This window comes from Cupressus sempervirens, chromosome 1 (genome assembly GCF_028749045.1).
Source record: "Cupressus sempervirens isolate cs-2001-9-10 chromosome 1, ASM2874904v1, whole genome shotgun sequence".
In the NCBI taxonomy this organism is placed as follows: Eukaryota; Viridiplantae; Streptophyta; class Pinopsida; order Cupressales; family Cupressaceae; genus Cupressus; species Cupressus sempervirens.
The window spans coordinates 646,693,995-646,721,843 of record NC_143118.1 but is presented as its reverse complement, the minus strand read 5'-3'; the positions used below and the strand labels follow the sequence as shown (position 1 = coordinate 646,721,843).

The window sequence follows — 27,849 nt, the reverse complement described above, 5'->3', positions numbered from 1 at the left end:
ATGTGCTTAACACATTATATGTCAATACTTGCCCCTTCTGTGCAACAAATTCATTAAAATACAACAAAACAGAAACCATTTCCATGAGAGATTCTTACCTTCGTAGTGGTAGACCATAGAAATTGTAAACATGGAAAATCAGACATTGGAGTTTTACTCAAAGACCATTGCATGCCCTAAATAAGAAAAATTATAAAGATGATCTGCAACTTTGGAACATAAGAAAATGAACATTTCTAGAGAGGAAAGTGAGTTAATCATGAATTTGAAATCAGATTGAGAAAGCTACACAGGGCACTGCAGTTTCTCACAGTTAAATTAGGACTAACGGAAGAACAGTCTTTCAAGACACTGGAAAGGATGCAATTTACAGAAATATAGCTATCCTCTCCCTCAAAACACCAGGGAAAGGATGAATTTTATCTCAACAGATACTGAAAACATTCTTCAATGATGCAGTCCTATACATGAGTGACCAGTCTATGATACAAATAAATTGCACTTTCCTCTTTTTCATCAATGCCCTAGGCAACGGAACAATGTAATGTACATCTCAGAGAAATACGATAGATTTCCATCGAGCAGAAAGTAATTCTGCTACACATACAAGAATAAAACTTTGCAAAAATAGTTGGAAGTGACTAATATGTTACCAAATAATACAGCAATCAATCATGTAGAACTGCTATTCTTGTGGCGTATCCGTTTTAGGATGCTCAATCTTACCCGCTGACCTAAAGCTTCCAGTTTCTCAGATTTTGCCTTTGGAACTTTCCTGGATGCACTTAACCCTTTTAGTGCAGCTACTTTATCTGCCTGCAAAATAATTGCCATATGAAGTTGTCTCAGACACCCGAACACAAATTGCTGAACAGATATTTCCAACTGACAACTACTCATTAAACTATGATCTACAAAATAACAGTTGTTTAACAAGAGTTCTTATAGCACGCAAATATTTTATATAATTCAATTTGTTCAACAAAGTTTTGAGCAAATTTATCACCTGTTCATCATTTGCATTTAAGGAAAAAGGTGCAAAGTTTTCAATGGACGACTCTTCATCACTTACTCCCAAGGAAGAACATCTTCCCCAGCTTTCACGGTTTGAGCTTGAATAAGAGGAGCAGTCATCATTTTGACCATTCCCTTTACCCTGAAAATTCAATAAACATTAGAATGGATTATAGATGATTTACACCTTTAATGACACTTTTGTATCTGTTAGAGAGTAGCCAACACTCCATATTTAGTTTTTATACCATCCAATTTAGCACACAAAATGTAGTAATAAGAATACTCAGAGAATTCATGAGTTGTGAGGCTTTATGGCCATCAAGCTACAGAAAAGAGAGGAAACTAAAAACATCTACAATTCAACCAGTCTTTCTATGTAGAATCACCATGGAGTAGCAGATGAAGCTACTCTTTGTATACCCACTTGCATGACCCAATCCTGCATCATAACCCAGCTAACGCAATATATGTCCAGAACATATCTTTCAACCACTGTGTGTGTTTTTGTGGGTAGGTGCAAACGCATTGACAGTCATTTGGATGTGATTCAATCATCCAACTAATGGCCTATGTATATCCTTGCCTCAGTGGTTTCTTGGGTTTTAATTAAGCAGTATATAGACTATATACAGCTTAATATTATTGGCTGTAAATGAGATAACTAGGCATAGTGCAAAAGATCAATGACCCTGCAACCCAGTATAAATAGAATATGTATTTCATTATTCTGCAGAATGCAAATAATATATACTATAGACAAGTACATTGGCACAGGTAGACAAAACATAAAACTAAAGACAAACCAAATGAGCGATTATTAGTATCCATTGTCCAATGATCAACAACACTGCCACTAATTACATCCAACACATTCCAAAAAAATTGAATAGCCTAAAGCTATATTAGTAGAAAGATGCAGGGCTATACGCAACAAAACATTAAAATAAAGTCAAGCCAAATGAGCGAGTATTAGTATCCAATTAACAACAACACTGCCACTAATTACATCCAACACATTCCAAATAAATCGAAAAGCCTAAAGCTGTATTAGTAGAAAGATGCAGGGCTATGTGCAAGGTATATGGATATACAAAGTGAAAGAGTTCCAACCATGTAGGGTTTGAACCTCCAAAACCTGTGTATGATATAAACTGGAACATTAAACTTGACAACTGAAACTTGAAACATATCATCATGAAAATAGACAAACTGAAATCAGGTATACATAATAAATATCTTACAATTTCTTCCTTCCCAATTTTAAGTTCTCTACAGATTATTGAATTGTTAATGGAGTGTAGATAAGGTAAAGGCTTTAATCAGAAGCACCTCAAGTGACTTTGTGTAATCTGAGCCTCAATTTTAGTACCATTTCATGAGATTGGCAATGCCAGCAATTTTAGCTGGATATGTGCAACTCAATAACCTTGGAATAGGCTATTCAAGCAACTCCCAGTGCATTGTCAATGAGATTGAAATTGAAAATCTCAAAACTCAACTATTCATTCATGGGAGTGCCAGAAATATCAAACTTTCATACTTGCACTTCCTACAGATTTGAGTGTCTCAGAGGCACCTCAATTTTAGTCAAATATTTGCACCAAACTAGGCTATTTAAGCTACCATTTGTATTGAGAGCAATGGCAACAGACATTCCAAATAAACACAAAACAAATATCAATTTAGCTGCTGCTAAAAGAGGTGCAATTTAACTAATTTATGCAAAGTTTTAATGAAATCCAACAAAATTTCAGCCGAAGTCCAGGCATTAGAGTCCTTTGGAGTGTTTCCTACTATGTTGACAAGGTTTGATGGGAATGAGCACTAACTTCTTTTCAAAATCTCAATTTCTCTACTTTATCTAATATCTGATCACCAAGTGCTCACCAAGATGTTTGGAAAAAAGTTAATAGCAAATAATTGGATACCGTATCACTATCATAAATATTTTAATCTTAATCAGATACAGAGATCTGAGTAGAAGTTCCAGTGGTTAGTGCTAGCTTCCCTAATAAATACTCCTAGCAATTTTTTTGTGACGAGCTCAAATGAGTAGAGCAGTGTAACCTTCCTTTGTACTGAGGAAGATTGGACTGAGTTGGCAATAAGATCAATATCATGACTAGAACAGAATAGAAGAGACACAAGTGCATGTGCAGTTTTAACCACTATGAAATAATAGAATATAAGAGACTCAACATATCAGATTCCAAGAGCAGTAATAATGACCCATTTTAAATATATCCAACTTTCCAATATGTTTCGATTGATGTGTTATACTTCTTATGAATCACATACATCCTAGCTACTCCACCACAAGTGAGACAGAATATCTGTATAAACTGACTTGGAATTTTTAAATTTAGTTTCACTTATCGAAGTTGATATTGACTATTGTGTCATGAGGGAGACTGATTTTGGTTTTCTTTCTTTTTCTTGAAATTGTAGCCCATTTCTGGTATATACCATGTCGTGGGAATAGTCCCCAATTTAAACTATTCCTTGACATGTGATGGGGCCCAGTTCTAGCATATTGTGTCTCTCAAGACAAGGCATCAGCATTCTTTAGTGTCCAGAGTAAGAGCCCTAGATTTATTATGGTTTCCTCATCCCAAAATGCAAATTAGGGCTGGTTGACTATTACTTGTTGAGACGGTCTAGAACTAACACCCCTTATCCAATTTGGAATAATCTCTACTGAATTTCCAAATTGCTCTTATTTGAGACTCAATCATATTAAGAAGTCTATTATTGATTAACTCCCTGTCTGATATGGAATAAGCTCTATTAAATTTCCAAATTGTTCATATTTGGAGGTGGGTTTCTGTACTTTGTTCTTGGCTCTTTTTAAAAGTAATTGATGATTCATATGATCAATGCATTGTGGTGGTGAGAATGAGAAGACTACTTTAATGTGTGATAGGTGATGGTATTCCTCCAGCCTACACACTGGATGTAACTAGCATGGTAGTGCCGGCAGACTTATCTTGCATTTGTTCTAGGATATGGAAATATGCCACAGGCCACTTTGTAGCACAACGGCTGGTTTATAGGTAGGTAGATAGATGGATCAATGGATAGATAGATGATCAAACAGAACTTATAGAGAATTAGAATCATGACATGTCACCATGTATATCATTCTCTCTCAACTTGGACTAATTGGATTTTAGGACTCCAGATGAATAGATTCTTAGATCTATTCTACTACCAGAGATCTAACTATGGTATTCCTCCACCCTACACATACTGGATTTAACAAGCATGGTAGTGCAGGAATACTTATCTTGTGTTTGTTGTTGTGTGTGCAAGTATCCTACAGGCCAATTCGTAGCACAACTGATTTACAGATACATGGATGATCAAGAAAGCTCATAACAACTATAATCATGACACGCCACCTTGCATATCATTCTCTCTCAACTTAGACTAGTTGGAATTTCAGGATAGCAGATGAATAGATTCTTGGACCCTTGCCATGGCATATCCTAAGTATTTGAGGATGGAAAAGTTACTAGAGGTAAAAATCTACTAAATTTCAACAATCAGAACATTAACATCCACTAATCAGAACATTAACATCCACTAAAAGAACATCGGATGAATGAGGAGGTGCTTGTTCCAAAGCAAAATATGCTTGACAAATGTCACATAGGTGAGCAAAGAGCCTCCTCTATAAAAAAAACATCATGAACTAGGACCAAGACCAAGAAAGCGAAACTAAGTGCAAAATATTACATATGATACATCCAGGATCCTACAAATATGTACATATGCCAAAGAAATAATATAAACATAAAAAAATTAAAATCCCATTCACCAATTTGCGTAAACCCTAAAATGGGAGATGTTCCATTAGTTCTTGCAATAAACCTTGGAGGGATATGATGGGTGGGAGCAAAACAATGGTGTAATCCGAGGCCTGTATATAATTATGCATAGTGATGTCTGTAAAATGCATAGGCTCATGCAAATTTCCTATACTCATTTGATCTCTTCCAAATAACTTTTCTAGACCTGTAATACAATATTTTATCAGCCTGAATAATACTGCAAAAAAAAATATTCCAGTTCCCGACTTCAGTCACATCAGAAGCAACTTTTCAATTGTTCAAACTCTGTCTAAAGCAATATCAACTCTTTTGTAGCAAGTAGTTGCTCTTCTTTTCAATATCACATGGTTCTTAAACTTCATAATAAAGTTGAGGATATCATGGAACCACATATCACTATGATTATCAGTTTGGTTGGAGAAATACAACAGAAATATGATAGTGAGAGAAGGTAGAGACTATGGTGTGTCTAACATACAGGCATTAATCCTCCATATTCTCTGAAGCTGGTATGAAAGGAAATGATGATAGACTGGATTATGGCCTCTACACCAGTATGCTTTCTCAACAATCTGACAATGCTTGATGTTGGTGCCATTTTCTACCATTGTCTATGCTCCAACACTGTTCAGAAAAGGTTTTGATATACCAACAGAGTTTGGAGAGATTTAACATACTACTTTGTATATCTATTCTGTATGGGAAAAAAAACCTGTAGTCTTTTCAATAGGCTGTCCACGGCATTTTATATTTTAAAATATCTCGAAGTACTGCATGTAGAAGTTGAAAATCAATCTTTACAATTTGATGTAATCTCTTCTTTAGCGGGGAGGGATCCAAGTGGAAGGAAATGTTCTAATTGCTAAGAACATCTATCTATGACCTCCTAGTTGACTATAGAGAGTAGAGAATTGTATTTTGTCACTCCATAATGAGTATGTGTCTTTTGTTTTCATAGGTTTTCTCATCAGCCTTTTTTCCAATACAAATTTTGTTCTAGCCGTATCTAATAGGCCTGCCAACCATACCCATGCTGTATCTTAAAACAAGTATGGCCCAGATGCTTATATGGCTTTCATTGAGAAGCACAAATACAAATCAGAAAGACTAAAATGATATGAATGAACAAGTGAAAGAGAATGACAACGGGAACAAATTATAAACATAAGTTCACCTTTTTTAAGAGATTATAATCAACACAATCTACGTGGTCAGGCGAAAATCCATTAGAAAGTAGGTTTGGAGAGCTGAAAAATCATTAATGGAAGCTTTGCCTTGAAATTCATCAGGAAGTATAAAAGAAAGAAATAGATAATAGCAAAATAATTACAGTAAGATTCTCAGTAGTATTGAATGCAAAATTCCAGCAGTCCATAAAAGGACCCACTAAGACATTGACTCTGAAAAATACCAGCAATATCATTTTCTGAAGAGAATGGCAAATAAATTTATTCAAATGAGAATCAACGTGCTTCTCCTTCGCATTGATCCATTTACCAAAATTTTAGACTTTCCAATAAAATTCCAGATAAGGTAGATTAAAGCTCTTTCCATTTTCTGTTCTCCTCCTCCAGTGGTATGTTTTGCAACTTCTGCACTGCATCTTGTTTAATTAGACAGGACCACAGGTAAATTAATATAAGAAAGGAGAGAATGTGTTAAATAGTATCGTCATGAACCCTAACAAAGACGGTCACTGAAAAGGGGAAAACGGTAAAACCAGTCACCGATTCACATCTAAGAAAATCATCCTAATACAAGGCTTCACAATTTTCTTTTATTTGGCCACCGTTGAATTATTAAGCTGCTTAATGATATTATAGTCATGGAAGAGATCATGGTGAAGTGTCTTAAGTGAAGTGATTAAACCATGAATATTCTTGCTAAGAAGGCAGTTGGAATTTCAACTAAACAATCACATTAATAGTGACTGTTAAGATGCAGCGATTAAGAATTGTCAATAAACATAAACTGACCAACAATGAGGGATTTGATCTATTATGAGATAAATCCCTTGGCATTCAAATATTACAACTCTTGATCTTAGGCGATATTGAGTGAAGACTAAATCTTTCCTCTCAGCATCATGGACAAAAAGAAGAAAATAGAAAGACCAGATGACAAAAACTCAGAGCTGCCATCTGAGCATGGATATTATATGGCACATACTGTACATTAATAATATAGTTGTGACTATATATATCTGAGCATGGATATTATATGGCACATACTGTACATTAATAATATAGTTGTGACTATATATACAATTCTGAATCATGATATTCCATGAATCGTTAATAATATATTTGTGACTATCTTTATTTTATTATATATACAGTTCTGAATCATGATATTATGTAATTGTTCATTTATTGATATATGCACAGTTTTGATTTAATCTATAGACCATTTCATTCTGAGAATATTTTATCACAGGTCTTGTTGTGTGAAATACTGTGTGCACTTTTTAACTCCTGTAATCAGCCATTATAGGGGAAATAAGTGGATGGCATACTGGAGGCAACTGTGATAAGATCACCTTTTAAGCACACCACCTCATCTCATGTGACTAAGGAGTCTCCAGAGCTTGCTAGCAGGTTCTTGATCAAACCAAAAAAAAAAAACTTATCTCCAGAACCATACAAGCTTTAAATTATTGCAATCAAGGGCAAATCTTGGGTACTCACAGGCATAATCGTCAAGTGTGTGCTACAAAATTATCTATATTTGTTTGCATATGGGGGAGGATCAAAATGATGCATGAAGTAAATGGCAACCTTGTAATGATTCTAGAAGATTATAAATCTAGAGTTTGTTTTTTATAGTACATTTTGCAATGTCAAAACTAAGATTAGGGCAGGCCTAAATCAAATTTTAAAAATTCTAATAGTTTCAACAGAAAAATTACTATATTTCCAATGTTTTTACTGAAAAAAAAATGTCTTGAAAAAAGCCTTCAATGAAAGCACTGACAATGACTCCACCTAACTAACATAATCCTAACTTCACAGGTCGTCCCTATCATGTCAAAGTTTCAAACCCATATTAACTATCGAAAAAAGAAACAATTGTAACAGATTAAAAGTATTGCACAATGATTATGCATATGTAAATCAACTTATTTAACATGCATTATATGAACTGGGAGGAATTGAAACCTGTAAAAAAATCTCCACAAAGCACAATAATGTTGTGGCTATAAGAGAATAAAGCATACAACCCCTATGAATATTTGGCAATTCATGGCATTTTTTAAGGACATCACATCCAAGAAACACCAGAGCATTAGCCTTAATAACACTTACCCGTCCTGAACATGATTCTACCTCATCTCCCCCTAGCTCAAAGACAACATCATGTTGTTCTATGGTTCCTTCTGGTACCTGAAGAAACAATGTCATAAGCTACATTGTCCAGAATTAAATTAAAAAGCTAACATTCATAAGCTACATTGTCATCTTCATCTTACAATCATTTTCTGGATTTCTGTAGAAGACTCTGACTCATGAAGTGCTTCATTTGGTAAAGGCATGTTAGATCCTGCAAAACATAAGCTACAAATAAGCATCCAAATCCCAGCTTTAAAGCTGCCAAGCAAGACTTCAGAGAACTAGAATACAAAGGGCCAAAATGCTAAATGAAAAGCTTATATCACCATTGGTTGTGCAAGGAGCTGAAGAAGAGCTAGCTGCCCCAGGTTCTAGCATACGTATTCCAGTGATGATCTCGTACAGTAGATTCTAAAGAGTAAAACAAAGTTTCAATAGATATATTTCACAAAACACAACCATCAAATATTGTACCTCAACTATATCCCTCTTATTCTAGAATATGGTTTTTGACTGCATTTTCAGACACTTGTTCTTACCTTCTCTTCATTTCCTGAATCTAGTATCAAAGCAAGTTAGTTTTGGTTTACCTCTAAGATACCAAAAGTAATTCTAATTCAATTTCTTGATTACTTTACTATTATTTGCTTCACCTTTTCAATAATGTAATATTATTTGCAGCTTTTATTTCTCATCTGATAATAAATGAGGTGATAAAACACAGGGAGCTTTCAACAAATTTTACCTCATCCACTGCATTGCCCAGCCGTAATGCACCAAGTTCAAAATATTTGTCAGCTGCAGAAGTCCCTGTAGCTGCCATTTGTGGAGGGCGAAGGACATTGTAGAAGAATATAGACACTGAATCATAGTAGAACTGGGGACGTGCAGAATTGTGATCACCCTCAAACTTGATTATATTCTTGTCTCCCTATAAAATCACCCAACACATACAATAGAGGAATTTGATTACTTGTTTTATGCATGCTACACTTGTCTTCATAACAGGAGCTATTCAAATTCAATAGAAATAGTAAATAATACAAAACTTAAATCCAATACCGCATATGACTTGAAAATGCTGTCAGAATGATGTGGCTGGATGAATACGTCTTCAGTTGCATGTCCAAATAGTGCGGGAATGAAGGTTTTTGGAGCTATCTGCAATGTCAACTCAATTTGTGGATTACAAACTTTAATACAAATTAAATATTAGCATAAATCCCAATTTTTGTTATATCATTGATATTTCTTTTTATTTCTGTTCACACTTCAACTACATTATATCATAATAAACAAATTACAAATAATACAGCCTAAGCGTAGAAAAAATCAACCTATGCCTTTAGTATGAGACATGAAATAATGTTAAATAATTAAAAGAACTTGAAAAGATGCACCCATGCAGCAGCAAAGGTTAGTATAATGGATAATGTTTGTTTCAAATGACAAACCTGGGCAACATTTAGATCCATTATATCAAAGCCAGCTCTCTTTTGAATAACCCGTCGCATATACTGGACAGCCACTTTCACCTGAGACAAACAAAACCCACATTAGACCATAAAGCCTTTCTGTCCAAAAACTCAATTTTCCTGAAATTACAAGAAGTCAACGAAAGTATGAAAATTGAAGTTAGCCTGAAATGATAAAAAATAACAATTATTTTGCAAATACTAAAATGTGTGTTTGGCTATAAAACATAAACTAATTTTTAAGGGTACGCATTCGGGAAAGGAATTGGAAATTTTTATTCCAATTTTTAGGGGATCATAGATCCGAAATTGAACTAAAGTGATTTAGTTGCAAAATTATATTGAGATAACCCTCAAAAAAAAATTGGTTGAAGTTCTACAAGGCAAAAAAACTTGCAAAAAAGCTTCCCATAGAATCCACCTATATAAACCAAGCAAAAAAAAAAAAAAACCTATATAAATTGATATTTTAATAAGTCCATAAATACAGAACAACATTATATTAGATTTAAAAATGTAAGAAAATATTTATATTAGCTTATCTGAAAAGTTGATAGCCACTTTAGATAAAGCTACAAGCAGGAAGATACTCATATGCAAGAAATCTGTACATGGGAAGCCTCATAGAACATTGTCAAATGAATATTATGAAAGAAATAGACTCTGGAGTTTGGCAGGATTGGTGAGAGCTCCTGAAAGGAGAACAGATCAGAACATGACCATTGAAAATGTAAGTTAAATGGGTTAGTTAAAATCTAACATTCACCTCCTCTCCATTTGGCTTTGGCCTTCTCCTTATAAAAAAAATTGTAAAAAGAGTATAATATAATAAATATTAAATTTTGAATATTTTTTATTAAAATATAAATGATAAATATATTAATGTTGTATGTACATATTATTATAAAAAGTAATAAAATAAAATTTTAAATTTTAATATAAATTTTGTTAAAATATAGATAATAAATATATTAAAATTTATATATACATATATTATTATAATAACCTAATTTGAATATTAGATTTTAATATATTTACTTTTAAAAACTTAATTAAAAATAAACCTAGAATTTTCATTTGAGAAGTCGAAAAAGACTAAACTAAAGAACCAAACAAGTTGCAAGTCTTATACAGTAAAGGCAAAAATAAAATAAAAAACTGAAACATTAATTTTACGATTTATGATTTATTGGTTTATGATTGTAATCTATGATTTATTGATTGATCATAAATATTGCTTTCTTTTAAGGTTCCACCATGTTCCTCAAGTCAATTGATGTTTCCTCACAAGTCAAAAGTGTCACATACTTATGTGAGGCTATCAAGGAAATCATAGGTAAGGTGGGTGAAGAAAACATAGTTCAAGTGGTGACAAAGAATGCAGCAGACTACGTTTCTGCGAATAAACTTTTGATAGACACTTGAGCATATTTTGGTCTCCATGTACTGTGCATTGCCTTAGCCTCGTATTAGAGTATATTGGCAAGCTTGAATGGATTAAGGTCATAAAAATTTGCCTCAAGTGGATTGACCAGATGGATAGAGAAGCTAAGACTGTAGACATAGTAGAGAAGGATAGAGCATGATTAGATACAGGCACAACTGGTGTTGGTCGGAGTGGCATCTCCATGACAGAGACAATGGTTGTTCATTCAGTCCAGACATACCCTAGATGCCTTTGTTGGAGGAATACAGGCCCCTCTCAAGCTGAACCATAGACTTGCTTTTGTTTTGATATATTTTGGAAAATTTGATGTCGTGGATTTCATATTCCATGAGTTCTATAAATATTTGATAATATTTATAATTCTATATATCTATGTATGTTGTTCCTTCAGCTACAATTTGCATTTACACTAATGCAATCAATGTATGCTTGTGTATGTCATCAAATTAGCTTCTATTTGATGACAGTGATATCGTGTCTTTAATGTTTATTCAATAAAGAGTGCATAAAATGAGTTTTGAATTCTTAAAAATCTTTGAATTTCTTGGGTTTTTCACTTTGCCAAGTTGTAGACCTAGAACTATGGTACAATGAGGTAATATAAAGTCCATTGCAAAGGATAAGTGAGCCAATTAATCCCATCATCAAACAAACAAGTAACCATGTTTATGGTAATTGTGGACATGTATCCTTATTCAGCAATTCTTATTGATCAAGAAATATACTTATTAGGAATTATGAATAGCACGGTTGTAATATTGAACATATATACCCAAGGGAATAGTTTTAACCCATTACCAGGTTCCAGTACCAATACCTGAACCAGTAACTTAGCCACACAAGGATTGGGCATGGGTGTGGCAGCTATATAGGAAAATACGGGTCACTAATTAAAGGAACTTTTATTTTGAATTTATTTCTAAGTTTTAACTGCACTCTAACATATGGTTGGATAAAATTTGGGGGATCACACAAGTATTATAAAGAAAATTAGTGCACCTTGCTTAAAAGTATAACTTTCAAATGAAGAAGGTAACTGAAAAACATGAACTAGGTAGTAATACACATAGTTATAGACATACAGTAAATTTGGGAAGGCGAATTTTATAGACATACAGTAAATTTGGGAAGGCGAATTTTATAGACATCCACCAGCTCCATCATGAGATCAAATAAATTAGAAAATGGGCTGTCCAATACCATCCCAGCAATTGATGGATCTTCTGCTCCATAAAGAAGGCTGCAATAGACCAAACACCGTGTATAGAAAGTTAGTTCAACATATGGGTTACAACTTAGCACAAGAATCAATAATACTGGACTTTGGTATTACATATCTCATTTCACCATTTCCCAAATCAATGTTATCAATGAGTTTGAAATTAATTAATTGACATAATAAACAAAGTTAAAGAATACAGATTGACCTCAAGAATCAATATTAGCATACAATTGTGATTTTTTTCACTGGCTGTTTGATTCTACAAAACAGGGCGCTGATAATATTGCTATGCACTCTATTTTGAATGATGAAGAAACTAGGTTAAAGAATGTTGGGATTTCTTTGTTGCAACTGTGTATTACTCCAGATTCTCTTCCCTCTAGGACGTTTTTGTATGACTGGATTGATTCAGTCTAGAATTGTATATATAAATACTCGTTTACATTTCAGTTTTTTGAATGTTGTGAAGGATTTGTTGATAATCTTTGTGTGTTCTAAGCATAGTCACATTATACATACAACGTAACAGCACAGCAAACCAAAAGTATAAATAGAACATATTTTTCAGGCTTATAATGGGGAAAACAAGGCTAACTAAAAGATGCTAAAATAAGCTGGGTAAAGAGAAACAAGGTCCAATCACTTTAATTAAGACCTATTCACATTCAATTTGGCTTCACAAAAGTACACTTAGATTCAAGCCTGTCACTCCCAACAAATCAATGCAATAATATTTTGTATACAAATCATACAGAACAGTTATATTGTACACTGATGGATTTGGCTTAATAGCCACCTTATTATGACTAGATGGTAATCACATTCTGAATTTTTTATTGATAGTGTTTATCTCAAGCCACATAGGCTACATGGCATACAGATTGGGTTATGACTCTATGAGCATACTCACATCAATGTCATAAATGTTTAAAATTGTAGCTGCGATAGAGATCTTCTTCTCTTGAAATCTGGACGTTATTACCGTTATTGTCATCTTCAGCTGAAAAGGACACTTAAGTTTAATTTGTAATATTAAATGTAAATGACATGTGTCATTCACATGCATTGAAGCATAAATATTTGAAGAGTTATAATTTAATATAGGAGTTATGGGAATCTCAAGAGACCTTTGATTACAATGTGAAGAGTCTCTCCAATTGTTAGATATCCGCCTCAAGCAAAGGATATTGAAGAATAAAATCCAGTGTATAACAAAACAATTAATCATTAATACAACTAATACAATAAAATCCCAGAAATACAACTAAACAATTAATCATTCAATATCTTAATGCAAATTCAATGGTATAGGTAATTTGAACTCATGTTTTCTCTATACAAAGATGAGCATGTTAAAAGAAATTGCCCTCTCCTTAGAAAAGATTTCAATTAATTTGAGTCAAATCTTAGCCCTCTCCTCACAATATATACCAATTAATTTAGTCAAATCTTACTAAGGGTTTTAACCCTTCTAGGATGAACATAGATTTGGAAGCTAATATGAATGAGTCAAAGGTCACTTTTGACTTACAAGAAATGAAATCCTCTAAACTCCTAGCATACTTGCCCAAGATAAAAATGTGTTTATTTGAGTGCCCCTTTGTTCATGGAAAGAGGTCCTTCGTGTTGGTAGTTTGGAGAGAATAGTTGCAAGTTGGGGGAGGTCAAGTTGGGTTAAATACTACTTTTAAAGTGATGGATGCCTACACTCTTGCTCTTCCCTCTTGGTTTGAAATATTATGGAAAGGTACTAATTCTTTGTAGATTTTTTTGGATTAAGATCATTGATTTGAATCGAAGTTGCCGGTTCGGATTCCGGTACGGATGCAAATTCGAAATTCGAGTTCAAAATTCGTCCAATTTTTTTACCAATTGAATTTGGATTCATTTTGGGCTTTTTCATACAAAAAAATTATGTTTTCTTTTTATGTGTGTATGCAACATCAAATAAGTCCATACACCACTCTGCTAATAGTAAACCAATATAGCATAATACATCACCATATCTATGTTTCAGTTCAATGGGATATTAATTGCATCATTTAGCCATACATACAACATGAAACACTTGCTTGGTCACATTCATGGGACATACTTCTATATCAAGGGGACAGTGTGAGAATGACAGGAATCATCAAAAGATAACTACAGTTATCTGAATATTTATTTTGTATTGGTTAGAGAATTTCTAACCAGGCTAGAACAAAAGTTCAAAATCAAATTTTAAGCCCTGGATTCAAAGATATCATTCTTTTTTTAAAGAAATTCCTCTATAATCGTCAATTTGGAATTCACCTATTGTCAATTTGGAATTCCTCTATAAGCAAGTTTTCATTTTCACTCGCAAATGCATAAATGGCGTATAAACCATCTTTTTTGGCCTTTTTAGTGCTCACATTTAGGGTTGGGAGGATCAAATAGACCAAATTGGGCAAAAGAACATATCAATAAGCTAAAAAATGTTTTCGAACCAAATTCAGCCTAGGTTCGGCCATTAGGCAGCAAATTCTTCAAATTTCACTCAATATTCTGCCCAAATTCCTCTACAAAATTTGCAATGAATATGTGGCTCTATATGCAAATTTGGGGAGGATTTGACACCGACCGGACCTTGTACAAAATTGAACCAGACTTTGAGGGTAGTGGGAGAGAATCTTGTAACTTACATTTGAATGTTAAGAGAGCTTAAAGCCCAAGATAGGAAATGTGATGCTAAATTCTTTGGTTAGATTATTTTATGCTACAAGAAACTAAGTCTGTCAATTTTGGATTAAGTTGTGCTCTCTGGGATATTTGGCTGGACTTCATCTATTTTTCAACAAAATATGATAAGGTAATAGTAGCTTATGTGTTGCTTAGTTCTTGATGGACTAATATTGTTGTTGAGATTAGGGATTTTCCTTGCAATAAGGTTCAACCCTTGGTTTCACTCTAAAGAAAAAAACTTTCGGTATATGTTCACTTTATACCCCTAATACTTTCAGAACTCTGATTTATGGAACTAGTATTCACCTAAATGATGTCTTGCAGCTCTAGGGTGGTGGAATGCAGGGAGGCCAAGCTAGGAGGGTATGAGTTTGAGAGGAAGGGAATCAGCGAATTTTCTAATCTAAGGTTGAATAAGAGAGGAATTATTGATTTCTTCTTCAAGTGCAAATAAAATATCACAAGTAATTGATGCACCTAGAGGAACTTTTGAAAATGATTCAAAAGATTATTCTCTAAGTCAAGCTCCTTCTGCCATGATAAAATCTTGTTTGGGATATTCCCTATCTCCAATAATAATGCAATTCAAGTTCTGATTGGAGGGTATGAGTTTAAGTGGAAGGGAATCAGCAAATTTTCTACTCTAAGGTTGAATAAGAGAGGAATTATTGATTTCTTCTTCGTGTGCAAATAAAATATTACAAGTTATTGATGCACCTAGAGGAACTTTTGAAAATGTTTCAAAAGATTATTCTCTAAGTCGAGCTCTTTCTGCCTTGATAAAAGCTTGTTTGGGATATTCCCGATCTCCAATAATAATGCAATTCAAGTTCTGATTCTTTTTCATTGCCATTCTATTGAATTGGTGTTTCTTAAATTTCATCCACCCTTTCTATTAGAATTTTAGGTGACTCTACAACACCCCCAAGATCAAATGAAAGACAAAGATAACTTCCACAAGAGATTGTAAAGGCAATTGCATGAAGATGCAAAGATGTTATTATTGATAATGGACTTTATTGACATCCAATGGATTGATTTTAAAATGCACATAATAGGCCTCCTTATATAGGAGAGGCGATAAGAGACAATGATAAGGAGAAGATAAGCTATCACCCACAAATGGTGGAATCACATGTCCACCAAAAGTGGATCATCCTCCATTATGCAATGAAGTATGCGTGATGATGAGGATGACAATGTGATATGTCCACTAAAGGTGGAATGAGATAACAACTATAACCACCTAGAGTGGAATTCTCCTACATCATGTGTTTAATTGAAGTGCAAACCCCTGAGTGTCTCAATCACAAACTACTATGCAATGCATTATCCTAAAAAAGCTTAAGTGTAATTAGTGAATATTTAATTACACTAACACCCCCTCTTAAGTGCAACTTAGGGGAATGCACTTAAACTCATAATGCAAGATGGGTCTCAGCTACTAGGCCATTTTAGGTACCCATGTACAATATGCAACACAATACATGAAATGTAATCTCTAATAAAATGGTGAAAGAGAGAAAACCTCATGGGAAAAACGATCCTTCAAAAAGAGAGATGAAAACAAGATGCATGGATGGATGGAGTACTTAAGACCCCCCAAAAATTGCATATATCATGTATATACAAAGAATGATGCCCCCTTAGGAAGGAAACAAGGATTCATGATATGCCCCCCATAATGAAGAAGCTCCAATATGGATAAAGAGTACCTACAAGAAAAATATAATCCAATGCCTACAAGAAACATATCTCCTCTTAGGAAGAGATAAATACATCAAATGATGAAGAAGCCACTCCATGTAAAAAGTGAGGAAGGAGGAAGAAGGTCTCCATGTATGCATCTTTGAAGACTGAATAGGTATCTCCAAGCTCAAAGATTCTATCACACCATCATGCTGACCTATGAGATGTGAAAAATTAAACGAACATAAACAGTTGGTAAATCCAATCTCGAAGAGAAACCTTCTTAGATGTATTGACCAAATTTGCATTATGAGACTCATCTAAAAAAGCATCTAGGAATTCATCCCACACTGCAAGATCTGAAGCATAAAGACCATCCTGTTGAATAGTAGAACTCATGTCTGAAGAAGCAAAAGGTGGAGTAGGAAGTTCAACACTTGTCTCAAAAACAGCATGATTCAAGTATCCAATGTTCTCCTCACATCAATTATTCACCCTTGATAAAGAGTTAGGTACATCTTGAATATCATCACCATTATCAACAAAATGTGTAAAAGAATACAAGCATAATGTATGATCAACAACTCCCATAGCAATGACATTTCTAGTCTCCATGTCCCTAATATAGACATAATCAAGAGTGAACTCAACAATTTTACCTTGTGCCCCATGAGTAATTTGGTAAATGGAAATGAGATTAGTGGTCAAAGATGGTACACAAAGAACATCATTAAATGTACCCTCTCCTATAGGAATAGAACCTTTCTAAGAAACCTACATGTATGTATTATTACCCATCAATATAGGTGGAGAAGTACAAGACTCAATATAAGGAAACATATCCATAGAAGATGCCATATGATGTGATGCACCTGAATCAAGAAGCCATTTACCTTGCTCAGGATGTGTGGAAGCAATGAGTGCTTGTCCTTTGCCTTTGGATGATGATGTAGATGTAGAAGATGCCTGATGTTGGGAAGAAGGAGAAGACACTAATGAGGGCAACTAGATATTGTTTTTTGGACGAATGTAAGTGAGCTCATCAATCTTCTTATGGAAACATTTATGCTCACCATGTCCTAGCTTTTTGTAATAAGCACATTTATCTCTCTTTCTTATAGATGATTCCTCCCTTGAAGAGGACTTGGATTCAATATTATGTTGTGAAGGAGAGTCATCACCTTTGTCATGTTGCTTAGGATCCTTGTGTTATTTGTTTCCCTTTCCTTTTGGAGCTTTTGGAGAGGAGTAATTTGCAACCAACACTTGATACTTGGAAGGCTTCAATTGACCCATTTGTGCTAACTTTGCTTGTTCCCTTGTGAGCTAGGCTGCAAATTCATCAACAGAAGGCATTTTGTATGCATATTACCAAGAGCATCCATAGTAGCATAGAATGTGGAAACAAAGATTGAATATTCAGGACTTAGCTTGGAAAGAATAGAAAATATCAATTGTTCATCTCTAGTAATGCCACAATTAGAAAACTCCAATCTAATAAAATTGAACTTAGAGAAAAAGTCTTGAATATTGTCAAAATCACACGGACTTAGACCTATAAGCTCATTCTCCGATTTGAATTTTCTTATTCTATTAGGTTTACCAAAGATTCCTTCCGATGTTGTCCACGCATCACAAGGATGTGTGCAAGATGCAATATAATATAATAAATCATGAGAGATTGTAGATCTAGAGTCAAGTGCTTTATCTCTTCAATCAAACTATTTCCTTCTTTCTACAACACCTGTAACTAGTTCTAGATCCTATCCAAGAATCATTTTAAGAAATCCAATACTCATCAACTGATTAGAAACTACTTGTTTCCATTCATGATAGTTATAGGAAGTGAACAATGGAACTTTTGAAAACTCAATAATGAAATCAAATGATGACTGAAATAATCTGATAACTACTTCAAATTACTGATTCAATTAAAAAAATTGAAATCCAAATATTCACCAAGTGCAAATATAGCCAAAAAAGACCTATTTCTGAAAGTGATATGTCCACTCCAAATCACTCAAATCAGATTAGTAGAGGAAAAATCATGCATTTTCAAAACAATTGCATATGAAAATGTTACCGAATGTGCCCAAATAGAACCTTGAAAGTTGCAAAAAATGGGATGTGCGATTTTCAGAAAAATTCAGAGATAGAGACCAAATATCACCTACACCACTGTGTAGATTGTGAAATTCTACCCCAAAACAAAAAAAAAAAAGCTCGGAAAAAGGAGTTTGTATGAGGGAGATGTTTGAAAATCACCTCTAAGATTTTTTTTTTTGAATCGCCGCCACCGCACCTTCAAAAATAAAATGACTCTAGATTTAGCCTCAAATGTCCAATTTGGATGAAAAAAAAATTGATTGAAGGGTTTTTGGACCTCCTCTATATGATGCCAACCTGTGATTTGCACCAACAAGCTCTAATTTTCACCTACAATAGAAGCTCACAAAATATGAATCCCAAAATCTTCTCTTGTGGAAGTTATCTTGGTCTTTTGGTATCAAATCTCTCAAGGTGTGAAGGCCTCTTCTCAAGAAGTGCAATCTTGGCTTGACTTATTGTTGGTGCAGCATTGGCAATTTGGACATTACAATTTGGAGGAGATTTCGGGATTCATATTTTGTCACCTTCTATTACAAGTGAAAATTGGAGTTTGTTGGTGCAAACCAAAGGTTGGCATCATATAGAAGAGGTCCAAAAACCCCTAAATTGAATTTTGTTTCATCCAAATCAGACATCTAAGGCCAAATCTAAAGCCATTTAATTTTGAAGGTACGGCGACGATAATTCAGAAAAAATAATTTCCAGATCTGTAATCAAATTTCAGTAATTTGGAGTGGACATATCACTTTCAGAAATAGATCTTTTTTTGCTACATTTGCACTTGGTGAATACTTGAGTTTCAATTTTCCTAATTGAATCAATAATTTGAAGGAGTTCTCAATTGATTTCAGTCATTCTTTGATTCATTATAGATTTTTCAAAAGTTCAATTATTCACTCCATATAACTATCACGAATGGAAACAAGCAATTTTTACTCAGTTGATGAGTATTGGATTGCTTAGAATGATTCTTGGACTAGATTTAGAACCAACTACAACTGTTGTAGAAAGAAGGAAATGGTTTTATCGAAGGGATAAAGCACTTGGCTCTCTTAGATCTACCATCTCTCATGATTTGCTATATCACACTGCATCTTGCACACATCCTCATGATGCTTGGACAACATTGGAAGGGATCTTTGGTAAACCTCATAAAATAAGAAAATTCAAATTGGAGAATGAGATTATAGGTCTAAGTCTGTGTGATTTTGACAATACTCAAGACTTTTTCTCTAAGTTCAATTTCATTAGATTGGAACTTTCTAATTGTTGCATTACTAAAGATGATGAGCAATTGATATTATCTATTCTTTCCAATCTAGATCCTGAATATTCAATATTTGTTTCCACATTCTATGCCACTATAGATGCTCTTGGCAGTCCATACAAAATACCTTCTCTTGATGAATATGCAGCTCAGCTCACAAGGGAAGAAGCAAAGTTAGCACACATGGGTCGATTGAAGCCTTCCAAGTATCAAGCGTTGGTTGCAAATGACTCCTCTCTAAAGGCTCCCAAAGGAAAGGGAAACATGATGACTCTCCTTCACAACATAATATTGAATCCAAGTCCTCTTCAAGAGAGGAATCATCTAGAAGAAAGAGAGATAAATGTGCTAATTGCAAAAAGTTAAGACATGATGAGCATAAATGTTTCCATAAGAAAATTGATGAACTCACTCACATTCTTCAAAAGAACAATATCCAACTGCCCTCATCAACGTTTACTCCTTTTACACATTGGGCAACTTCTACATCTACATCATCATCCAAAGGCAAAGGACAAGCACTCATTGCTTCCACACATCCTGAGCAAGGTAAATGGCTTCTTGATTCAGGTGCATCATATCATATGGCATCTTCTATGGATATGTTTCCTTCTATTGAGTCTTGTACTTCTCCACCTATACTGATGGGTAATAATACATATATGAAGGTTTATGAGAAAGGTTCTATTCCTATGGGAGAGGGTACATTTAATGATGTTCTTTGTGTACCATCCTTGACCACTAATCTCCTTTCCATTTATCAAATTACTCATGGGGCACAAGGTAAATTGTTGAGTTCACTCCTGATTATATCTATATTAGGGACATGGGGACTAGAGATGTTATAGCTATGGAAGTTGTTGATCATACATCATGCTCGTATTCTTTTGCACATTTTGTTGATAATGATGATGATATTAATGATGTACCTAACCCTTTATCAAGGGTGAATAATTCATGTGAGGAGAACATTGGACATTTGAATCATTTTGTTCTTGAGACCAGTGTTGAACTTCCTACTCCTCCACCTCCTGCTTCTTTAGACATGAGTTCTACTATTCAACAAGATGATCTTTATGCTTTAGATCTTGCAATGTGGGATGAATTCTTAGATGCTCTTTCAGATGAGTCTCATAATGCAAATTTGGTCAATACAACTAAAAAGGTTTCTCTTCGAGATACTTCTTCACCTTCTTTGGAGATTGGATTTCCCAACTATTCATGTTCTCTTATTTTTTCACATCTCATAGGTCGGCTTGATGGTGTGATAGAATCTTCATGCTTGGAGACACCTATTCAGTCTTCGGAGATGCATACATGGAGACCTTCTTCCTCCCCCACTTTTTACATGGAGTGGCTTCTTCATCATTTGATGTATTTTTCTCTTCATAAGGGGAGATGTTTCTTGCAGGCATTGGATTATCTCTTGTTTGCAGGTACTCTTCATCTACATTGGAGCTTCTTCATTATGGGGTAGATATCATGTCTCATTATTTCCTTCCTATGGGGGGGATCATTCTTTGTATATACATAATGTATGCAATTTTTGGGAGGTCTTGAATACTCCATCCATCTATGCATCTTGTTTTCATCTCTCCTTTTGGAGGAGGGTTTTTCCCATGAGGTTTTCTCCCTTTCTCCACTTTATGAGAGATTACATTTCATGTATTGCATTGCATATTGTACATGGGTACCTAAAATGGCCTAGTAGACAGGACCCGTCTTGCATTGTGAATATAAGTGCATTCCCCAAGTTGCACTTAGGGGGGGCTGTTAGTGCAATTAAATATTCACTAATTACATTTACTTAAGCTTACTTAGGATAATGCATTGCATAGTAGTTTGTGATTGAGAGACTTAGGAGTTTGCATCTCAATTAAATACATGGTGTACAAGAATTCCACACTAGGTGGTCATAATTGTCATCTCATTCCACCTTTAGTGCATTTATCACATTATTATCCTCATCATTGCACATACTTCATTGCATAATAGAGGATGATTCACCTTTGGTGGACATGTGATTCCACCTTGTGTAGGTGATAGCTTATCTTCTCCTTATCATTGTCTCTTATCGCCTCTCCTATATAAGGAGGCCTATTATGTACATTTTAAATCAATCCATTAGATGCCAATCAAGTCCATTATCAATAATAACATTCTTGCATCTTCATGCAATTGTCTTGACAATCTCTTGCGGAAGTTATCTTGGTCTTTCATTTCATCCTTTCAATGGTCTCTTCCAAATGAATCTTTTTCAACCAAAAGACTCTACCACAATAATAAATTAGATACAATCTACAAGTTAATCATTTGCTTATATCAAACAAGTTCCAAGATTGTTAATTGGGTTGTAATATTAAGGCTGAATAGAAAGACTTTCATTAACAACAATGGTGTCCTACCCAACACTGACCCACACACAATGAAGAGAAAACAAATCCTTTTCATTTACAAAAAAATGAACTAAGAACTTCGTATATCATTTTACTCTTTGCCTTCTATAGTACTCTTTCAAAAACTAAGTTACCACATTTGTATGTTGAACCCGAAAGTTGGTAGTTAGTTCAACATTCGATTTAATTTTGATTCGTTACACATTTGGTATTTCTCTGTCATTTATTGCCAAATCGGTCAGTAGGACCCTATGCAATTTTCTAACGAGTGTCATTGAATTTGAAAATTCCAAATAGACTCCAAAACAATTTCGCAGTAATTTCTGAGTGAATTGTCCTAATCGTCAAGTAAACTTGATTTTTTAATAAAGTTTTTTAACTTTTGCAAAGTTTTAGCGGTTATTTTTATAGATTTATAATTACATTCTTCTCTCATTTTCGAAACATGCAAGAATACAACCCTAAATATTGTTTAGGCAACGCAATAATGAAGACATCACGTTTTCGGTCCAAGTCAACATTGTTTCATTGAAGGGCAGGTCAAATACAATGTCTTTTGCAGGTCAAATATAGTGTTGTTTGGCATTTGCAGAAAACTGAACACCCAATTTTTGCATTTCTCCTACCCATCACATAGGGATCTAGGTCATCTAGCAACATATCTTTTGGTCGTCTAGCACAACAAACATTTGTGTCATCTAGCAACATTTCTCTGAGTAATCTAGCACAACAAACATTTATGCATTCTTTGTGGTCATCTAGCAGCAAGGTTGCATATTCTTATACTACACTACTAAAGGTAAAACTTTTTTACGATTGTTTAATGTGTTTATTATCATTGTTAGGAACTTAATCAATATTAAAATATGTGTGTTATAGTCCATATATCTAAACATACACTTCAGAGTTTCAGACTATAGAAGCCCCCATGTTTGGTTCTTTTTTTTTTTTTAGTGCCTCAAATGTTGATTCTTCGTAATAGTGACACATATCTACACACACTTGAGTCCCGAAGTGTAGAAGCCACTATTTTATTTTAGTTTATTCATTGGTTGTTTTAAAAAAAATTGCTTTGTGTTGTTTGAAGATTCAAACAATGGACGCAAGTGCTTCTTGACCAAAAAATCCTGCTTCAAAATAGACAAATGCTCCCCTTCGACCAATGCCAAGCGAAGGAGGTTATGTGTGGATTTGCTGCCATTGCAAAGAGGAATCTAGTAGTCTTATAGTAGAGTGAAAACACATTTGTGCTTTATTCCTGAAAGGCATTAAATTTTCTATAGGAAAGCCAAGAGTTAATGGGGTGTTACCTATCCAAACCACATGGTAAACAAATATATTCTAGAACAAACACAAGCAGATGAAGCTGTTGGGAAGGAAAATTCTCATCCTTTGTAAAATGTTAGGAAAAAAGCAAAAATGTCATTTATGGCTTCAACTACCACTTCCAATGAAACACCCTGGACGACAATCCACTCTTGTGTTCCCCTCAAGAACTAGTGCAAGTAAGAGAGAAATGGAGCCCTTTGAAACATCATTTCAAAATGAAGCTAGAGACATTGTCGAGCAAGCCATAGCAAGATGCATCTATGCAAATGGGTTGTCATTTAATATTGTTCACTCACCATATTAGCAAAAATTGGTACGAGCAATTAATTGAAGGTGTGCACCACTTTATTGGATAGAGAGGTGACTAGTGCAAAGGCTTCCACACAGCCCATCAAGGACTCATTATCAAAATAGGTGTGACAATAGTATCTGATGGATGGAAAAATGTGAGAAATTGTTCTTTGGTGAATGTTACTACAATGTCCATAAGAGGTGTGATGTCAAGGTTAAAGAGGTATTGTCTAGAATGGCAATCAGTGCCAATTGGAGCATATGGAGACAATCTGATAGTGCCAAGGCAATTGTCATAAAGGAAGTAATACTAGATGACTCTTGGTGAGATTGTTATGAGTACATTTTGGAGTTCACCTAGCCTATATTGAGCATCTAACACACTAACATGGGTAGGTCTTGCTTGGGTGAGGTATATAATGGCATTGACCTATTAATTGAAAATATTAGAAATATAACAAATGAAAGAGGGAGATCCTGATAAAAAGTTCTTCAAGGAGCTACAAGTAACCATGGTAGAGAGATGGAACAAAATGACTACCCCTTTGCATCTACTTGCCTTTGCACTGAGCCCCGGGTTCTATAGCCAATCGATCCTCAAGGGGGTAACACTAAAGTTGCCCAATACAAAGATCTTGAAGTTGTTAAGGGTACAAGGTAGCCCTTTGAAGACTCTTTCCCGAGCACCTACGACCTGCAATGAGATATGAATTTATCATTTTCGCAAGGACCAATAAATTGTGGTCTCAAAGCTCTTGAAGACGAGAACAATGCTAATGACTTAATGGTGGTATTTCCATGAACAAATGCACCAGCACCTGCAACCCATTGCCATCAATATTGTATCACGAGTAAGTTCTTTAATCTTAACATTCTAATTTCTAAATTCTTGTTGATGAATATTCAAAATTCTCAACTCTCTACTTTTAAAATTGTAAGTCTTGATAGGTTGCTAGCTCATCATCATCTGGGAGTAATTAGGGCACATACTCCATCCACTGACTAAACTCCAAGAAGGCAGATAACTTGGTATTTGTGCATTCAAAATTGAGGCTCACAACAAACAAAGAGAATACTTACAACAAAGGTGAGGCAAAAAAGTGGGATGTTGAACCAGAGTCTGCAAAGTTGGAAGCCCAATTTGATGCACTTGCTATCAATGATGGTGATTATGAGATACTTAATGATGTTGAAGTTGATCCTAAGGCTGCTAGTAATGATGCTAGTGGCACTATTAGTGCATCTAATCTGCAAAAGCATAATGATGTATGCTTTAGTTCATAACTTTTAATGATACTTGATCACAAATGACTGATTAGGAAAGTTAAGATTACTGTTTTTGAATTGAAACATTCATATGGTGGTGTGTTTTAAAATCTTGTTATGTCATTTAAACTAAATCATTAATATATGTGATGGTGTATTTTGCTAAGTTGCTTTAATATTAGCAAAGTGGTGTATGAACTTATTTGTTGCTGTACATTTTTACATATATATAAATAGATAAACTTGTATGGTTCAACCCATAACAAACCCTAACCCAACCCCAAAAAAGTTGACCAAACCATAACATATATAGTTGTTTACAATGTGGTTTGGAAGAAAGGTTTTAGGTAGCATCTCATTAACTCTTGGGTTACATGTACAAAATTCAATGTTTTTTTTTTAGGAATAAAGCACAAATGTTCTTTCACTCTACTATTGGAGCTGCTGGATTCTTCTTTGCAATGGTTGCAAATGCACACATGACCTCCTCCACCTGGCATTGGTTGATCCATTTCCACATATTTCCATGTCAACTTTGAAGCAGGCGTTATCGGTGTTAAAAGCACCTGCAGCTATTGTTTGAATCTACAAACACAAAGCAAAAATATTTAAAAATAAAATGGCTTCTTCAGTCTAAGACTTTGAAGTGTATGTGCAGATATGTGACACTATTAAAAATAAAAGCAAACATGGAGGGCTTCTACAGTCTGAGACTCTGAAGTGTATGTGCAGATATGAGGCACTATAACACAGTTTAGTATTGATAAAGTTTCTAATATGATAAGTGATAAATTAAAAATCGTTTAAAAGCCTTGCTTGTAGTGGCATAGCTAGAAGAATATGTGGCTTTATTGCTAGACGACCAAAGAAAAATACAAAGATGTTTGTTGCGCTAGACGACCCACAAAAAAAATTTGCTAGACAACATGCAAATGTTCGTTGTGCTAGTATGATGTTAGACAACCAACATGCTCATGAGAGTAGGACAAAAAAAGTTGCCTACTATTCTGCAATATATATTTGTTTACAATGTGGTTTGGAAGTAAGGTTTTAGGTAGCACCCCATTAACTATTGGGTTTCATGTACAAAATTAATGCCTTTTTGAGAAATAAACCACAAATGTGCTTCCACTCTACTATAAGAGCTGCTAGATTCCTTTTTGCAATGGCTGCAAGTTCACAAATAACCTCCTCCACCTAGCATTGGTCGAACCATTTCCACATATTTCCATAGTGGGAAGCATTTGTCTATTTTGAAGCAAGCATTATCGGTGCTAGAAGCACTTACAACCATTGTTTGAATCTACAAACGACACAAAGCAAAAAAAATTAAAAAACAAATTGATTCATGAATCAAAAAATAAAATGGTTTCTAAAACTTTGAGGTGTATGTGCAGATATGTGGCACTACTAAAAAAATAAAAAGAAAACATATAGGGCATCTATAGTCCGAGGCTTTGAAGCATATATGCAGATATGTAGCACTATAATGCACATTTATAATTGGTTAAGTTCCTAACAATAAGTGATCAATTAAAAAAAATTAAAAAGCCTTACAGGTAGCTGCATGGCTAGAAAAATATGTGGCTTTGCCACTGATGACCACAAAAAAACACACAAATGTTTGTTGTGCTAAACAACCCACAAAAAATGTTGCTAGACGATGTGAAAATGTTTATTGTGCTAGACGACCAAAGATATGATGGTAGATGACCCAGACAACTTTGTGAGTACAACAAATGCAGCAGAAAAAGTCGCCTGCTATTCTGCAAAAAATGGCTGCCTGCTATTTTTAAAAATGCCAAAAAATGTTGTATTTGACTTGTCCTTCAGTGAAACAATGTTGAAATTGCCTGAAAATGAGGCGTCTTCATTCTTGGGTGGCTCAAAAACAGGAGAAGAATGCTTTCATGGCCCCAAAATGCCACTAAAATGATAAAATCGATAGATCAGATTTGTAAAATATTTCTAATCTCTGTTTAATATAATAGTTGATAAGTCATACTGAAATTGTGTTACAATAATTTCAGAACCTCACAAATAGTTTAGATCATAGATTAAAATCTCTCCGAGAAGTGGCAGATATCTCTACTTCGAGAACTTTTGCTAAATGAGAAAACTTCTGGTTTTTTGGCAAGAATTTCAAGCTGAGAAGAACTTAAATTATCACCAATAAGTTGGCCACTTCTCTCAGATAAACAGCAATCTTCTTGCAATAGCTTAACTACTTCTCTTGGGTGCGCCAGTAAAATTGGGACACCCAATAACTTGCCCATTCATTGTTTATTTAGCAATTTTGAGTGTTTGGAGGAGAGAAGGGTTTTGGCGGAGAGAAATAGTTTTTGGCAACCTTATAGATCGATCACAAGTGGATTTGAAGTGGATTCAAAGTAGATTAAAAAAGATTTTTCACACAAATTTAGATTCACAAGTAAGTTTTCTAAATACTTTTTTCTTTTTAATAGGAAGGGGA

At 34.5% G+C, this 27,849-nt stretch overlaps 1 protein-coding gene across 1 annotated transcript in view; it reads right to left on the bottom strand.

The window, feature by feature from the left end:
* Positions 1-233: 233 nt before the first annotated feature.
* LOC149579564 (uncharacterized) overlaps positions 234-27,849 on the bottom strand; it is a 64,020-nt gene continuing 36,404 nt past the window's right edge. The window contains exons 6-14 of the mRNA XM_089785902.1: positions 12,218-12,341; positions 9,634-9,714; positions 9,242-9,340; positions 8,925-9,110; positions 8,506-8,590; positions 8,320-8,390; positions 8,156-8,233; positions 1,007-1,156; positions 234-816 (exon numbers count right to left, since the gene is read on the bottom strand). Coding sequence (XP_089642028.1) covers positions 673-816; positions 1,007-1,156; positions 8,156-8,233; positions 8,320-8,390; positions 8,506-8,590; positions 8,925-9,110; positions 9,242-9,340; positions 9,634-9,714; positions 12,218-12,341 — 1,018 coding nt within the window. The 3' untranslated portion in view covers positions 234-672. The remainder of the gene's footprint in view (positions 817-1,006; positions 1,157-8,155; positions 8,234-8,319; positions 8,391-8,505; positions 8,591-8,924; positions 9,111-9,241; positions 9,341-9,633; positions 9,715-12,217; positions 12,342-27,849) is intronic.